At 44.0% G+C, this 17,325-nt stretch overlaps 1 protein-coding gene across 5 annotated transcripts in view; it reads left to right on the plus strand.

Moving 5' to 3' along the window:
• The window catches only part of STXBP5 (syntaxin binding protein 5), a 544,022-nt gene that overhangs the window by 283,588 nt on the left and 243,109 nt on the right, over nucleotides 1-17,325 (plus strand). For all 5 annotated transcript variants that reach the window (XM_069769165.1, XM_069769166.1, XM_069769168.1 and 2 more), the window contains exon 8: nucleotides 1,699-1,822. In XM_069769165.1, the coding sequence (XP_069625266.1) occupies nucleotides 1,699-1,822 (124 nt within the window). The remainder of the gene's footprint in view (nucleotides 1-1,698; nucleotides 1,823-17,325) is intronic.

The following is a 17,325-nucleotide window of genomic DNA, read 5'->3' on the forward strand; positions in this document are numbered from 1 at the left end:
TTTACTGCACAAGAGACCGATGTGAATTTGATCAAATGGGCATTCGCATATACAATAATTTTGTCACCGTTGGCCAGATATTTGTCGGATATCTAAAAAATTGAAAAAAGGAGTGTTGACTTCATCAATATAAAAAAAATTTACTTTATTTTATTAATAAATTGCATGTTTGGATCTGTGGCAGATCTGGTTTCCCTCAGATTTAAACCTTTTTTCCTTTTCTAGTCATTGGGGGTTAATGCAGTTTTCTCCCCCCAGTGGCTGCTGGTGTTATTGCATTGCATTGCTGCTGGGTCAGCTGATGTTTGTGACAACTCCCACCATCCTTTATAAGGTCACCTGGTGCTTCAGCTGACTGTTGGTTATACAGTTCCTTTCAGGAGACCAACCTCGCAGTAGCAGCTCCCTGGTGTCAGCCATGTCTGGTGTTTGGAGCTCAGTTGCTGTACTATCTTTGTTGTGGAGTCTGCAGCGGCGTGCACAAGCTAAGTTCTGAGTTTTGTTACTTTGTAGTTTGTGCGTTCACCTTTTGGTATCGTGTTCCCCTCACTCTCATATTGTTTATTCCTGTTTATTTTCTTTGTGGTGCTGTTTACACTGTTCACCTCCTGGGGTGGGGGTTGGGGGTTTAGTTCAGGGTTTAACAGGAAACAGGGACAGGTCGGTGACTTGGGCTTCCCTACCTTCAAGGGTACCCCCAAGTTAAGGAAAGACAGGGCTTCCCCTAGCCTGAGGGACAGTTCATGGGCCCAGATTCCTCATCTCCTGTTTTCCTATTTCTGCCTCGTGACAGATAATGAAACAAAGGTAGACAAAAAGAGGAATCTCAATCAGCACCCTAGGAATAAAGTACTGAGTATAGGATTGAGCCACAAAAATGCATGATATCAAAAGTTTGTCATTCATTGGGAAAAAAAACCTATGCAAATTAAGAGGTGAGTACATCACTAAAATACGGGAGAATAGTAAAGTGCCTGTGTTGAGATCATGACTCGCTCATTCTTGTGTTTAAATGCTATTAATAAGCATCAGTATCAGAGTTTAAATGGAATAACAAAGTGCATGTGCATAGTTAGATCCTATTCAGTGATATTCACCCATTTGTATAGTGCACAGATCAGGATTTTCGTGGGCGGGGCGGCACCTGGGATTTTCTGATCTGTGTGCGTGCAATATACTTACATATACTGTTGGGGGCAGATCAAAGTCCTGCAGTGCGCAGGTGCCGGAAGAGGTCAAAGAGTCCCAGCACCTGCGCATTTCTGTACTTTGCTCTGTCCTCAATAGGGTAGAGAAGTACGGCTGTGCTGGAGCGCGATGCCGGGGAGCCTGTGTGGATGATGCATGGTCGCGACATCCACAAGAAGCAAGGAGGAGGGCGTCGATCATAAGATGGGAGGTGCTGGACCAAGACCAGCGACACCCATTGGGCCGGACCACCTTGCAGGGGAGTATAATAAAACTTATTTTTCAGTTCTTCCAGATTGGGTTGGGGGCTTATATACAGCATTACACAATGCTGTCTATAAGCCCTGAAAGGTGATGGCCGTAATTTACACTGGCCAAAACTGCTGACCGGTTCCCTTTAAAAATTATTTAAGACTTTAAACCATGATCTTGTACTTATTCACCTTTCTATTTGTAATTTTGTTTTAGATATTGGTAAATTTCAGTAATTGTTTTGTTTTTTACTTTTAGGCAATCCATTCTGTTGCTTGGCATCATGAAGGGAAGCAGTTCATCTGCAGCCATTCAGATGGTACACTGACCATATGGAATGTACGTTCTCCTGCCAAGCCCATACAGACAATCGTTCCACATGGTAAGAGAACACTATGTAATGTTACTTCTTTTCACACCACATGGACACCAAACTGTTGACCTAATCTTATCTTTTGTTAAAGAAAAAAAAAAAAAATCTTCTGAAAGGCGTTTTCTCTATGAAACCCATATTTACGCTTACGACTCCTTTTAGGCTATGTGCACGCGTTGAGTATTTTCTTGCAGAAATTCCTGCAAGTTTTCTGCATCTCTTGCCAGCAAAAACGCTGCTGCAAAAACGTGAGTTTTTACATGCATTTTTGTACAACAGTGAGGGCTTTTTTGAGCTAAATAAAGATATTTTAAAAAAAAAGTTTTGTGATGTTATTTCTTGGCTCACCACCACCTTTTTTTCATGCTGATGCAGTGTGGCATCAGGGTATTGGGATTAGGGCAGCAGCTGTCATTGACATGTAGCTCTAGGCTTAAGGTACCTTTACACTAAACGACTTACCAACGATCACGACCAGCGATACGACCTGGCCGTGATCGTTGGTAAGTCGCTGGGGAGCTGTCACACAGACAGCTCTCTCCAGCGATCAACGATCAGGGGAACAACTTCGGCATCGTTGAAACTGTCTTCAACGATGCCAAAGTCCCCCTGCAGCACCCGGGTAACCAGGGTAAACATCCGGTTACTAAGTGCAGGACCGCGCTTAGTAACCCGATATTTACCCTGGTTACCATTGTAAAAGTTAAAAAAAAAAAACACTACATACTCACATTTTGATGTCTGTCACGGTCCCCGCCGGCGTCCACAGGGTTAAAACTGCTTTCGGCAAGAGCGCTGCTAATGCACGCGCTGCTGCCGAGATGCACTGACTGTGTCAGCGCCGGCAGTAACAGCGGTGACGTCACCGCTGTGCTCTGCTTTACGGCCGGCGCTGACGTTGCAACGATATTGTTAACGATATCATTATGTGTGACTCCAGCTTTAGTGATGGAAAGCCCTACACCCTCATTACTAAGCCGATAAGTAAACAAACAAACCTACACACACATTGTCACCAGGCTATGTAGGAGCCTTAACAGAACAAATGTGCATAGGCTGTAACCAGACAACAACTGTTAATTTTAACCCCTTCCCGACCTGTGACACAGCGTATGCGTCATGAAAGTCGGTGCCAATCCGACCTGTGACGCATATGCTGTGTCACAGAAAGATCGCGTCCCTGCAGGCCGGGTGAAAGGGTTAACTCCCATTTCACCCGATCTGCAGGGACAGGGGGAGTGGTAGTACAGCCCAGGGGGGGTGGCTTCACCCTCCCGTGGCTACGATCGCTCTGATTGGCTGTTGAAAGTGAAACTGCCATCAAGAGCGATTTGTAATATTTCACCTAAAAAACTGGTGAAATATTACAATCCAGCCATGGCCGATGCTGCAATATCATCGGCCATGGCTGGAAATACTAATGTGCACCCACCCCACCCACCGATCGCCCCCCCCAGCCCCCCGATCTGTGCAGCGCTCCCCTCCGTCCAGTGCTCCGCTCCCCCGTCCTCCTGTCCGCTCCCCCCGTGCTCCAATCACACCCCCCGTGCTCCAATGAAACCCCCCCGTGCTCCATTCCCCCCTCCCCGCACAGTGATCCCCCCGTGCTCCGATCCACCCCCCTGCACAGCGATCCCCCACCCCGTGCTCCAATCCACCCGCACGCACACCGATCCTCATCCATGCTCCGACGCCCCCCCCCCGTGCTCCGACGCCTCCCCCCGTGCTCCGACGCCCCCCCGTGCCCTGATCTCCCCCCCCCCTTATACTTACCGAGCCTGCCGGTGTCCGTCTTCTTTCCCGGGCGCCGCCATCTTCCAAAATGGACCGGCAGATTCGTTCCAGAGTGAATTTTGATCACTGAGATAGGTTATATCTCAGTGATCAAAATAAAAAAAATAGTAAATGACCCCCCCCCCCTTTGTCACCCCCATAGGTAGGGACAATAAAAAAAATAAATAATTTTTTTTTTCCACTAAGGTTGGGGTAAGAACTAGGGGTAGGGTTAGGGGTAGGGGTAGGGTTAGGGGTAGGGTTCGGGATGTGCACACGTATTCTGGTCCTCTGCGGATTTTTCCGCAGAGGATTTGATAAATCCGCAGTGCTAAACCGCTGTGGATTTACCGCGGTTTTTCTGCGCATTTCACTGCGGTTTTACAACTGCGATTTTCTATTGGAGCAGTTGTAAAACCGCTGCGGAATCCGCAGAAAGAAGCGACATGCTGCGGAATGTAAACCGCTGCGTTTCCGTGCAGTTTTTCCGCAGCATGTGTACAGCGATTTTTGTTTCCCATAGGTTTACATTGAACTGTAATGTAAACTCATGGGAAACTGCTGCGGATCCGCAGCGTTTTTCGCAGCGTGTGCACATACCTTTAGAATTAGGCTATGTGCACACTGTGCGGATTTGGCTGCGGATTCGCAGCAGTGTTCCATCAGGTTTACAGTACCATGTAAACATATCGAAAACCAAATCCGCTGTGCCCATGTTGCGGAAAATACCGCGCGGAAACACTGTGTTGTATTTTCCGCAGCATGTCAATTCTTTGTGCGGATTCCGCAGCGTTTTACACTTGTTCCTCAATAGGAATCCACAGGTGAAATCCGCACAAAAAACACTGGAAATCCGCGGAAAATCCGCAGGTAAAACGCAGTGCCTTTTACCCGCGGATTTTTCAAAAATGGTGCTGAAAAATCTCATACGAATCCGCAACGTTGTCACATAGCCTTAGGGTTAGGGTTGGGTTGGAATTAGGGTTGTGGTTATGGGTGTGTTGCGGTTAGGGTTGTGATTAGGGTTATGGCTACAGTTGGGATAAGGTTTAGGGGTGTGTTGGAGTTAGAATTGAGGGGTTTCCACTGTTTAGGCACATCAGGGGGTCTCCAAACGCAACATGGCGCCACCATTGATTCCAGCCAATCTTGTATTCAAAAAGTCAAATGGTGCTCCCTCACTTCCGAGCCCCGACGTGTGCCCAAACAGTGGTTTACCCCCACATATGGGGTACCAGCATACTCAGGACAAACTGCGCAACAATTACTGGGGTCCAATTTCTCCTGTTACCCTTGAGAAAATAAAAAATTGCTTGCTAAAACATAATTTTTGAGGAAAGAAAAATTATTTTTTATTTTCACGGCTCTGCGTTGTAAACGTCTGTGAAGCACTTGGGGGTTCAAAGTGCTCAGCACATATCTAGATAAGTTCCTTGGGGGGTCTAGTTTCCAAAATGGGGTCACTTGTGGGGGGTTTCTACTGTTTAGGCACACCAGGGGCTCTGCAAACGCAACGTGACGTCCGCAGACCATTCCATCAAAGTCTGCATTTCAAAAGTCGCTACTTCCCTTCTGAGCCCCGATGTGCGCCCAAACAGTGGTTTACCCCCACACATGGGGTATCGGCGTACTCAGGAGACACTGGACAACAACTTTTGGGGTCCAATTTCTCCTGTAACCCTTGGGAAAATAAAAAATTCTGGGCTAAAAAATTATTTTTGAGGAAAGAAAACGTATTTATTATTTTCACGGCTCTGCGTTATAAACTTCTGTGAAGCACGTGGGGGTTGAAAGTGCTCACGACATACCTAGATAATTTCATTTCGGGGTCTAGTTTCCGAAATGGGGTGACTTGTGGGGGGTTTCTACTGTTTAGTCACATCAGGGGCTCTGCAAACGCAACGTGACGCCCGTAGAGCATTCCATCAAAGTCTGCATTTCAAAACGTCACTACTTCACTTCCGAGCCCTGGCATGTGCCCAAACAGTGGTTTACCCCCACATATGGGGTATCAGCGTACTCAGGTGAAACTGGACAACAACTTTTGGGGTCAAATTTCTCCTGTTACCCTTGGGAAAATAAAAAATTGCGGGCTAAAAAATCATTTTTGAGAAAAGAAATTTTTTATTTTATTTTCATGGCTCTGCGTTATAAACTTCTGTGAAGCACTTGAGGCTTCAAAGTGCTCACCACACATCTAGATTACTTCCTTTGGGGGTCTAGTTTCCAAAATGGGGTCATTTGTGGGGGATCTCCAATGTTTAGGCACACAGGGGCTCTCCAAACGCAACATGGTGTCCGCTAATGATTGGAGCTAATTTTCCATTTAAAAAGCCAAATGGCGTGCCTTCCCTTCTGAGCCCTGCCGTGTGCCCAAACAGTGGTTTACCCCCACATATGGGGTATCTGCTTACTCAGGACAAACTGGACAACAACATTTGTGGTCCAATTTCTCCTATTACCATTGGCAAAATAGGAAATTCCAGGCTAAAAAATCATTTTTGAGAAAAGAAAAATTATTTTTTATTTTCATGGCTCTGCATTATAAACTTCTGTGAAGCACCTGGGGGTTTAAAGTGCTCAGTATGCATCTAGATAAGTTCCTTGGGGGGTCTAGTTTCCAAAATGGGGTCACTTGTGGGGGAGCTCCATTGCATAGGCACACAGGGGCGCTCCAAATGCGACATGGTGTCCGCTAACAATTGGAGCTAATTTTCCATTCAAAAAGTCAAAAGGCGCGCCTTCCCTTCCGAGCCCTGCCTTGTGCCCAAACAGTGGTTTACCCCCACATATGAGGTATCGGCGTACTCGGGAGAAATTGCTCAACAAATTTTAGGATCCATTTTATCCTATTGCCCATGTGAAAATGAAAAAATTGAGGCGAAAAGAAATTTTTTGTGAAAAAAAAGTACTTTTTCATTTTTACGGATCAATTTGTGAAGCACCTGGGGGTTTAAAGTGCTCACTATGCATCTAGATAAGTTCCTTGGGGCGTCTAGTTTCCAAAATGGGGTCACTTGTGGGAGAGCTCCAATTTTTAGGCACACGGGGGCTCTTCAAACGTGACATGGTGTCCGCTAAAGAGTGGAGCCAATTTTTCATTCAAAAAGTCAAATGGCGCTCCTTCCCTTCCAAGCCCTGCCGTGCGCCCAAACAGTGGTTTACCCCCACATATGAGGTATCAGCGTACTCAGGACAAATTGGACAACAACTTTCGTGGTTCAGTTTCTCTTTTTACCATTCGGAAAATAAAAAAATTGTTGCTGAAAGATCATTTTTGTGACTAAAAAGTTAAATGTTCATTTTTTCCTTTCATGTTGCTTCTGCTGCTGTGAAGCACCTGAAGGGTTAATAAACTTCTGGAATGTGGTTTTGTGCACCTTGAGGGGTGCAGTTTTTAGAATGGTGTCACTTTTGGGTATTTTCAGCCATATAGACCCCTCAAACTGACTTCAAATGTGAGGTGGTCCCTAAAAAAAATGGTTTTGTAAATTTCGTTGTAAAAATGAGAAATCGCTGGTCAAATTTTAACCCTTATAACTTCCTAGCAAAAAAAATTTTGTTTCCAAAATTGTGCTGATGTAAAGTAGACGTGTGGGAAATGTTATTTATTAACTATTTTGTGTCACATAACTCTCTGGTTTAACAGAATAAAAATTCAAAATGTGAAAATTGCGAAATTTTCAAAATTTTCGCCAAATTTCCGTTTTTATCACAAATAAACACAGAATTTATTGACCTAAATTTACCACTAAGCCCAATATGTCACGAAAAAACAATCTCAGAACCGCTAGGATCCATTGAAGCGTTCCCGAGTTATTACCTCATAAAGGGACACTGGTCAGAATTGCAAAAAATGGCAAGGTCTTTAAGGTCAAAATAGGCTGGGTCATGAAGGGGTTAAAGAAAAAAAAAAGGTGTAGTCTCCTTCATAATTTTAATAACCAGCAGAAGGAAAGCCGACTGCTAGAGGCAGATGTTTATTTCCTGGGAAGGGGGTAATAACCATGGAGCTTCCCAGGCTATTTATATAAACTCCTAGCTGTATGCTTAGCCTTTACTGGCTATTAAAATGACGTAGGGTACCCCTATAATTAATAACCAGCAAAGACTATGCAGACAGCTGCGGGCTAATGTTAATAGATTAGGAAGGGGCCTTGAATATTGGGCCCTTCCAGACTAAAAACATCAGCGCTCAGCCACCCCAGAAAAGGCATATCTATAAGATGTGCCAAATCTTGGCGCTTAGCCTCGCTCTTCCCACTTTTCCTGTAGCGGTGGCAAGTGCGGTTCAAATTTGTGGGGTTGATGTTACCTTTGTATTGTCGAGTGACATCAAGCCCACAGGTTTAGTAATTTAGTATAAGACGCCTATCCATTAGTAACCCCATAGTGAAATTGTATAAAAACAGACACCCAGAATAATGTCTTTTATTTGAAATAATGACACAGGCTCCTTTAATGAATCTTAATTAAACCATACTCACCGAACGCCTAATCCACCGACGCCAACGTCTCCTGAAGCAAAAATAATATAATAAACCACAATATTCCTCACTTGTCCACTGAGAAGATAATCTATAATGTCCCACGACGATCCTCATCACTTTGAGAGTAGTCACATCAGTGAGGCAGCCTGTGATACACTGCGGGAGCGATTACCTCCTGTCAGTGTATCACTGAGCTGCTGTGAGAGTTCACCAGCTGATCAGCTCCGGTAATCTGCCTTACGGTACCCCTGCTGTGTGGGAAAGTTGTCACGCAGCGGTGCCGTAAGTGAGAGCATCGGAGCTGAGGAACTCCGGTGAACTTTCATGGCAGCTCAGTGATACACTGCGGGGGCTATTACCTCCTGTCAGTGTATCGCCTGATAGAGCGGTCACATCTCTCTGATAGAAAGAGGGGTAAAACGCAATACAAAAACTCAGCAAATCCGCAAACATTTTTATACCTGCATTTTTGCTGCGGGTTTGACTGACTCAGTTGAAGTCAGTGGGTGAGGAAACGATGCAGAAATGCAAAAAGAATTGACATGCTGCAGAAAAAACACACTGCAAATACTCATGGAAATTTAATGATCATGTGCACAACACTTTAGGATAGTCATTGAATTACCTTGCATAAGGATTCCATTGTGTGTTTAGACCTTTTCCGCTCATAAAAAATGCTGCGAAAATGTGTAAAAAACGCATTGTCTGCACATAACCTTACTGTTAAAGGGAATCTGTCCCCAGGTTTTTTACCACCCTATCTGAAAGCAGCATAATGTAAGTGCAGAGACCCTGATTCCAGCAATGTATCACTTACTTTACTGGTTGCTGCAGTTTCGATAAAATCATTGTCCATTGTAGATCTACCAGATCTCTGTATAACAGGGGTGTCAAACTGCATTCCTCGAGGGCTGCAAACAGGTCATGTTTTCAGGATTTCCTTGTACTGCACAGGTGATAATTTAATCACCAACTCATTATTTGTGTAGGTTGTACACCCCTGCTGTATAACCCAGCCTGCACCACTGACTGGCAGCTTTCTGCTTCTGCACAGTGTACGCATCTGTTAATCAGTGGTGTGGGGGAAGAGGTGTATAGAGCTTATGAATAAGGAAGAATACTCTACTATAGTGATAATTTTGTGGTTGTAAAATGTGACTACAGCAAACGCCCCAGTTAGTGATTCATCTCTGAAGTCAGCATCTCTGCCCCTACATTACGCTGCTATAGATTGGGTAGCAAAAACCTGTTGTTGTATTCCCATTTAACCCCTTCCCGACCTGTGACACAGCGTATGCGTCATGAAAGTCGGTGCCAATCCGACCTGTGATGCATATGCTGTGTCACAGAATGTTCGCGTCCCTGCAGATCGGGTGAAAGGGTTAACTCCAATTTCACCTGATCTGCAGGGACGGGGAGTGGCTTCAACAGCCAATCAGAGCGATTTTTAATATTTCACCTATGAAAAGTGGTGAAATATTACAATCCAGCCATGGCCGATGCTGCAATATCATCGTCCATGGCTGGAAACACTGGTCTGCCCCCCCTCACCGCCACCGGTCCCCCCCAGTCCTCCGATCTGTGCTCCGCTCCCGTCCGTCCTCCTGTCCGCTCCCCCCGTGCTCTTGTCCGCTCCCCCCGTGCTCTTGTCCGCTCCCCCCGTGCTCTTGTCCGCTCCCCCCGTGCTCTTGTCCGCTCCCCCCGTGCTCTTGTCCGCTCCCCCCGTGCTCTTGTCCGCTCCCCCCGTGCTCTTGTCTGCTCCCCCCGTGCTCCAGTCTTACCCCCTGGGCTCTAGTCCAACCCCCTGCACTCCGATCCACCCCTCCCGTGCTCTGATCCACCCCCCGTGCTCTGATCCACCCCCCGTGCTCTGATCCACCCCCCCGCGCTCCTATCCACCCCCCCATGCTCCGATCCATCCCCCCGTGCTCCCTCCCACCCCATCATACTTACCGAGCCTCCCGGGATCCGTCCGTCTTCTCCATGGGCGCCGCCATCTTCCAAAATGGCGGGCGCATGCACAGGTTTTATCACAGTGATCAAAATAAAAAAAAAAATAATAAATGACCCCCCCCTTTGTCACCCCCATAGGTAGGGACAATAATAAAACAAAGAATTTTTTTTTTTTTTCACTAAGGTTGGGGTTAGAACTAAGGTTAGGGTTTCGGTATGTGCACACGTATTCTGGTCCTCTGCGGATTTTTCCGCAGCGGATTTGATAAATCTGCAGTGCTAAACCGCTGCGGATTTATCGCGGATTTACCGCGGTTTTTCTGCGCATTTCACTGCGGTTTTACAACTGCGATTTTCTATTGGAGCAGTTGTAAAACCGCTGCGGAATCCGCAGAAAGAAGTGACATGCTGCGGAATGTAAACCGCTGCGTTTCCGTGCAGTTTTTCTGCAGCATGTGTACAGCGATTTTTGTTTCCCATAGGTTTACATTGAACTGTACACTCATGGGAAACTGCTGCGGATCCGCAGCGTTTTCCGCAGCGTGTGCACATACCTTTAGAATTAGGCTATGTGCACACGGTGCGGATTTGGCTGCAAATCCGCAGCGGATTGGCCGCTGCGGATTCGCAGCAGTGTTCCATCAGGTTTACAGTACCACGTAAACCTATGGAAAACCAAATCCGCTGTGCCCATGGTGCGGAAAATACCGTGCGGAAACGCTGCGTTGTATTTTCCGCAGCATGTTAATTCTTTGTGCGGATTCCGCAGCGTTTTACACCTGTTCCTCAATAGGAATCTGCAGGTGATATCCGCACAAAAAACACTGGAAATCCGTGGTAAATCCGCAGGTAAAAGGCAGTGCCTTTTACCCGCGGATTTTTCAAAAATGGTGCTGAAAAATCTCACACGAATCCGCAACATGGGCACATAGCCTTAGGATTAGGGTTGGAATTAGGGTTGTGGTTAGGGTTATGGCTACAGTTGGGATTAGAGTTAGGGGTGTGTTGGGGTTAGTGTTGGAGGTAGAATTGAGGGGTTTCCACTGTTTAGGCACATCAGGGGTCTCCAAACGCAACATGGCGCCACCATTGATTCCAGCCAATCTTGTATTCAAAAAGTCAAATGGTGCTCCCTCACTTCCGCGCCCCGACGTGTGCCCAAACAGTGGTTTACCCCCACATATGGGGTACCAGCATACTCAGGACAAACTGCGCAACAATTACTGCGGTCCAATTTCTCCTGTTACCCTTGTGAATATAAAAAATTGCTTGCTAAAACATAATTTTTGAGGAAAGAAAAATGATTTTTTATTTTCACGGCTCTGCGTTGTAAACGTTTGTGAAGCACTTGGGGGTTCAAAGTGCTCACCACACATGTAGATAAGTTCCTTTAGGGGTCTAGTTTCCAAAATGGGGTCGCTTGTGGTGGTTTCTACTGTAAAGCCACATCAGGGGCTCTGCAAACACAACGTGATGCCCGCAGAGCATTCCATCAAAGTCTGCATTTCAAAACGTCACTACTTCACTTCCGAGCCCCGGCATGTGCCCAAACAGTGGTTTACCCCCACATATGGGGTATCTGCGTACTCGGGAGAAACTGGACAAGAACTTTTGGGGTCAAATTTCTCCTGTTACCCTTGGCAAAATGAAAAATTGCGGGCTAAAAAATCATTTTTGAGAAAAAATGTTTTTTTTTATTTTCATGGCTCTGCGTTATAAACTTCTGTGAAGCACTTGGGGGTTCAAAGTGCTCACCACACATCTAGATTAGTTCCTTTGGGGGTCTAGTTTCCAAAATGGGGTCATTTGTGGGGGATTTCCAATGTTTAGGCACACAGGGGCTCTCCAAACGTGACATGGTGTCCGCTAATGATTGGAGCTAATTTTCCATTTAAAAAGCCAAATGGCGTGCCTTCCCTTCCGAACCCTGCCGTTCGCCCAAACAGTGGTTTACCCCCACATGTGGGGTATCAGCGTACTCAGGACAAACTGGACAACAACACTTGGGGTCCAATTTCTCCTATTACCCTTGGCAAAATAGGAAATTCCAGGCTAAAAAATCATTTTTGAGGAAAGAAATTTTTTTTTTTTTCATGCCTCTGCGTTATAAACTTCTGTGAAGCACCTGGGGGTTCAAAGTGCTCACTATGCATCTAGATAAGTTCCTTGGGGCGTCTAGTTTCCAAAATGGGGTCACTTGTGGAGGAGCTCCAATTTTTAGGCACACGGGGGCTCTCCAAACGTGACATGGTGTCCGCTAAAGAGTGGAGCCAATTTTTCATTCAAAAAGTCAAATGGCGCTCCTTCCCTTCCAAGCCATGCCGTGCGCCCAAACAGTGGTTTACCCCCACATATGAGGTATCGGCGTACTCAGGACAAATTGGACAACAACTTTCGTGGTTCAGTTTCTCCTTTTATTAGTGGGAAAATAAAAAAAAATTGTTGCTAAAACATCATTTTTGTGACTAAAAAGTTAAATGTTCATTTTTTCCTTCCATGTTGCTTCTGCTGCTGTGAAGCACCTGAAGGGTTAATAAACTTCTTGAATGTGGTTTTGAGCACCTTGAGGGGTGCAGTTTTTAGAATGGTGTCACTTTTGGGTATTTTCAGCCGTATAGACCCCTGAAACTGACTTCAAATGTGAGGTGTTCCCTAAAAAAAAAAATGGTTTTGTAAATTTCGTTGTAAAAATGAGAAATCGCTGGTCAAATTTTAACCCTTATAACTTCCTAGCAAAAAATAAATTTGTTTCCAAAATTGTGCTTATGTAAAGTAGACATGTGGGAAATGTTATTTATTAACTATTTTGTGTCACATAACTCTCTGGTTTAACAGAATACAAATTCAAAATGTGAAAATTGCGAAATTTTCAAAATTTTCGCCAAATTTCCGTTTTTATCACAAATAAACGCAGAATTTATTGACCTGAATTTACCACTAACATGAAGCCCAATATGTCACGAAAAAAGAGTCTCAGAACCACTAGGATCCGTTGAAGCGTTCGAGTTATTACCTCATAAAGGGACACTGGTCAGATTTGCAAAAAACGGCCAGGTCATTAAGGTCAAAATAGGCTGGGTCATGAAGGGGTTAAAGGTAACCTTTCAGGTCCAATTACGCTATTAATCTTCAGATATAGTGTTAATCTGCAAATTATTAGCATTATGAAAGTTCCCGGCGGCTGTACTGAAAGTGCGATACCTGAAATAAAATTAACCACCTTTGTCTTGGGAGCTGCCGGCTGTCAGTCATGCAGGTGTGCCTGCATCGCTTCAGTCACCGTTCAGAGTACCCAGGGCGTCAGCTGTAAGTACACCCTGATACTGATTGACAGCCGAGTCAATACCAGGGCGTACTTACAGCTACCACAATCAGTACTGTGTGCGCTGACTGTATTTGTGCGTGGCACACATGCCTGACTGAAAGCTGGCAGCTCCTGGTGAGAAAGTAAATTTTCTCCCTTTCAGTGCAGCGACTGGGCACCTACATAACTCTAATAACGTGCAGATTAACCATTGATCTGCCAGTTAATAGTGTTATTGCACCTGATAGGTCCTTAGGAATATGGAGAATGTTAGAATTGCTTTTAGGAATTGTATGTTTTTAATTTTTTTTTTGCTTGCTTTATTTTGTTACACATGACTAGTGATCGTAGTAGTTATTATATGAACAGACATGTGCAATTCATACATTCATCGTGCAGTGATATCAAATACCAGTTGTCGGGTTTTTTTTAGTTGGGGTGAACTCCTTGAAAAAATATTCTTTGGTTTATGAGTAGACATTGTTTTTCAACTTTTTTTTTCCCTTCCTGAATAAACGAGTTGACGATCATTTGATCACTTCTATACTTTGTAGCACATTCTGAGAACAATTTGTACAAGTTAAGAAATCTTCACGGCAACATGGTGCAGTAGGATTTTTGCTGATGGCAGCGATTTCTGGATGTTTGTCATGAAAATAAAGGAATAGCGGAAAGCAAATGGTCCTGACAAAACTTAGATTTTAGTTGGGATTCATTATTGTTCAAGCGTCTGTTTCTCGTAGTAGGCAAGTCGGAACAATTTTTGCTCACTCGAGTGTTAATAATTTTGAGGCTCGCTGCTTGTTAAAATACATATTACGTTTATTTCAGAGTCAACATAATAGTTCTATACTTTTCTAGTGTGCGTGCAAGGTCAGTCTGGAAAATGTTCTGCATGCAGATGAGCGGGTTATAATTTATTGAAGGGCTCGCAGCCTTCCTCTGCCATGGTGTTGCAGGAAGCTCCAACAGTAGAGGTCATGTTGTCTAGGAGTTGTAAAGAAAGGAAGCGATGTAATGAAGATGATGATGATGATGTAAAGGAACAGCTGTTATGGACAACAAGTATAGCAGCAGCACATTAAAGTTTAACTAAATGCATGGCATAAAAGCAGCAGGATAGTGACATGTTCACTCTAATAGAAGAGTTTCCAAAGAAACATAAGTTTAACAATCAGTTGTGTCACCATTTTAGAAGGAATCAAATTGCTCCCAGTAAGAGAAACAAAGGGATAATCTTGTAGATATAATACATTTTAATGGCGAACCAAAATAAATAGTTAAGTGCTTCAGCATTTAATATAGTCTTAGCACAATGCATAGTGTCACTGGAAAAAGTACTATTGATTTAATTTGGATGTCTCACATCAGGGAAATAAGTTGTAAGGGAAATTCCCAACCAGTTTAACAATGCATGTTTTCAGGTTCCAGTACACAATTTAATCAGTTCTTACCCATGATCTAACACTAGGATGAGTCGGTCAGCAGCCCCATCGCATGTTTCACGTAGGCTTCCTCGGGGCACTGTACATTTTATGAATAAAGCTATTTACTAATTTTTAAACTGACTTTTTACTCCCTGTTTTTTGGTGTCTCAAGACGTATCCATAACATATCAGGTCTGTTAACCTAATGGTTTATGGCCTTGACTTTGATTGTTTTTCCTAATTATGAAATCTGTTTTAATGATATTGGTTTCATCATATGATAAATAGTTGCAAGTAAAATTTGTGTATGAGTTAACCAAGATGATTGTCTATAAAATGATGGTAGTCTCATGTGCGAAGCAGTAGTGGATGGTGAGATATGAAGCCTGAAGGTCAAAAGTTCTAAACACTGTACCCTTTTACTTGTCCATATAATGGCTTGCACCATTCACACAGTATAAATTGCCTTTCAGTCATGTCATGTATACCCCCTCCTACAGCCCTAATTCCAAAAATGTTGGGATGATGTGTAATATGTTAACAATGCAATGATTTTGGAAATTTCCTATAGCCAGATTTTATGTACAACAGAAGAGCGCCTACGCCTGACCATACAGGACCATGGTCTGATATGCCACAGCTGCTGGCCAGGAGAGAAATTTAGACTATACAGAAATTACAGCATGGGATCGCAGCTGCTTCTTTCTGTGAGGTAAAACATGTGACGTAGCTAGGAAGGACATGGTTAAATCTAAGCTCTACATTGTTTTATTAGGAACACCTACATGGTTTCTCTAAGAATCAGGAAGTAGATTCAGGGAAGCTAACCAGCCAAGATATGAGCTCTAGCTGGGAGAGATGTACCAGGGTCTCTCTGAGGCAAATGTGGTAACTGGTGAATGTTCAGGCAATGTGCACCAGACTGGATGATTATTGAGAGATGTGACAGAATTTTCTCTCTGAGAAGAGGTTGCACAGGGTGTGTGAAGAGAACTGCAAGTGTCAATGGCTGCTATGGACAAAGCTGTTTTGTTTGACCATGCTGGGACTAGCTCACCTGTGAGTGAGTAGCCAGTGTCTGTCCTGTTTAATTAGCGCCTGGACACGGCTAGGTATTTGTTTGAGTTTATTTTGGTGCTGTGCAACAGGTGGAAAGCAATAAAAACTGCATGTGTTTGGACCAAAACAGCATTGCCTGTGGGAACGCCATCTAAGGCCGAATGCCTATTGCCTATGAGGGAATGTGAATCCCTACAATTGGTGGATGTAATGCGGGTATAAAGTCCAAGAGAGCACAGGCGATTTCATTGTAAGGATTGGATTTCCTGGATAAAAGAGGACTACAGCATTGCATATGCAGTCTGAAAGCATGGAGGAGCTGTCTGGCCGGAAGGTGACATTGCCTCTTTTATGGCGTGGCTTGTGGAGTGCTAGGAGCTGTCTCTTTAAGTTGAGTTGTGCAGAGGAGATCCAGATGCCATGATGCCAAGGGCTCATGGACTGCAGCATTGGCCGGTGCTACTCCTACTTTTCTGGAGCTGGACCTCAGGAATGTCAGTGACTGAAATGGTGTCCAAGTAACTGGACTTCGGGAATTTGTTTTGGTGCTGTGTAACCTGTGTATAGCAATAAAAACTGCACGTGTTTGGACCAAAACTACATTGCCTATGTTAAGGCTACCTAAGACTGAATGCCTAATGCCTTCCAGAGCGAGTGAAACCCTACAATGTTTAAAAGCAGGAAGGGAAATGTTTTACCTCACAGATAATCAGCTGTGATCCCGTACTGTCCTGTCTGTATACTCTTTTGCATCCTCTTCCCCATGAGCTGTGGTATGATCAGGCCATGTCCCTGTACCATCAGACACAGCCATTACACAGTACACAACAGGGGAACATTTATAAGATTGAATACTGAAAATAGCCCAGAAAGATGAAATAACCTGGGAGGGATATACTGTAATGCATATTCCTAGGCTTTCTCACTTAGTGCCTTTATATAGTGAGGAATACAAAACCTACTCAAGAAGTGAATATAAAAAATACAAAATATCAGAAACTTAAAATAATTTTATTGATCGCAATATTAAAAGCAAGGAGAAAATGCCAGCAAATATCATGAAAAATACCACAGTGCAAAAAATAATAAATACATTATTGGAGGCACGGATCACATAACCTGAAATATACATAGATGCATACCACACCAAAATAATCCTAATAAAGTGCAGATTTATAGGCAGATTCTAAAATCTGAATAATGTGCATACAGTTGTGGCCAAAAGTATTGACACCCCTGCAATTCTGTCAGATAATACTCAGTTTCTTCCTGAAAATGATTGCAAACACAAATTCTTTGTTATTATTATCTTCATTTAATTTGTCTTAAATGAAAAAACACACAAAGAATTGTCCTAAAGCCAAATTGGATATAATTCCACACCAAACATAAAAAAGGGGTGGACAAAAGTATTGGCACTGTTCGAAAAATCATGTGATGCTTCTCTAATTTGTGTAATTAACAGCACCTGTAACTTACTTGTGGCACCTAACAGGTGTTGGCCAT

The sequence above is a fragment of the Ranitomeya imitator genome, chromosome 5 (genome assembly GCF_032444005.1).
Source record: "Ranitomeya imitator isolate aRanImi1 chromosome 5, aRanImi1.pri, whole genome shotgun sequence".
In the NCBI taxonomy this organism is placed as follows: Eukaryota; Metazoa; Chordata; class Amphibia; order Anura; family Dendrobatidae; genus Ranitomeya; species Ranitomeya imitator.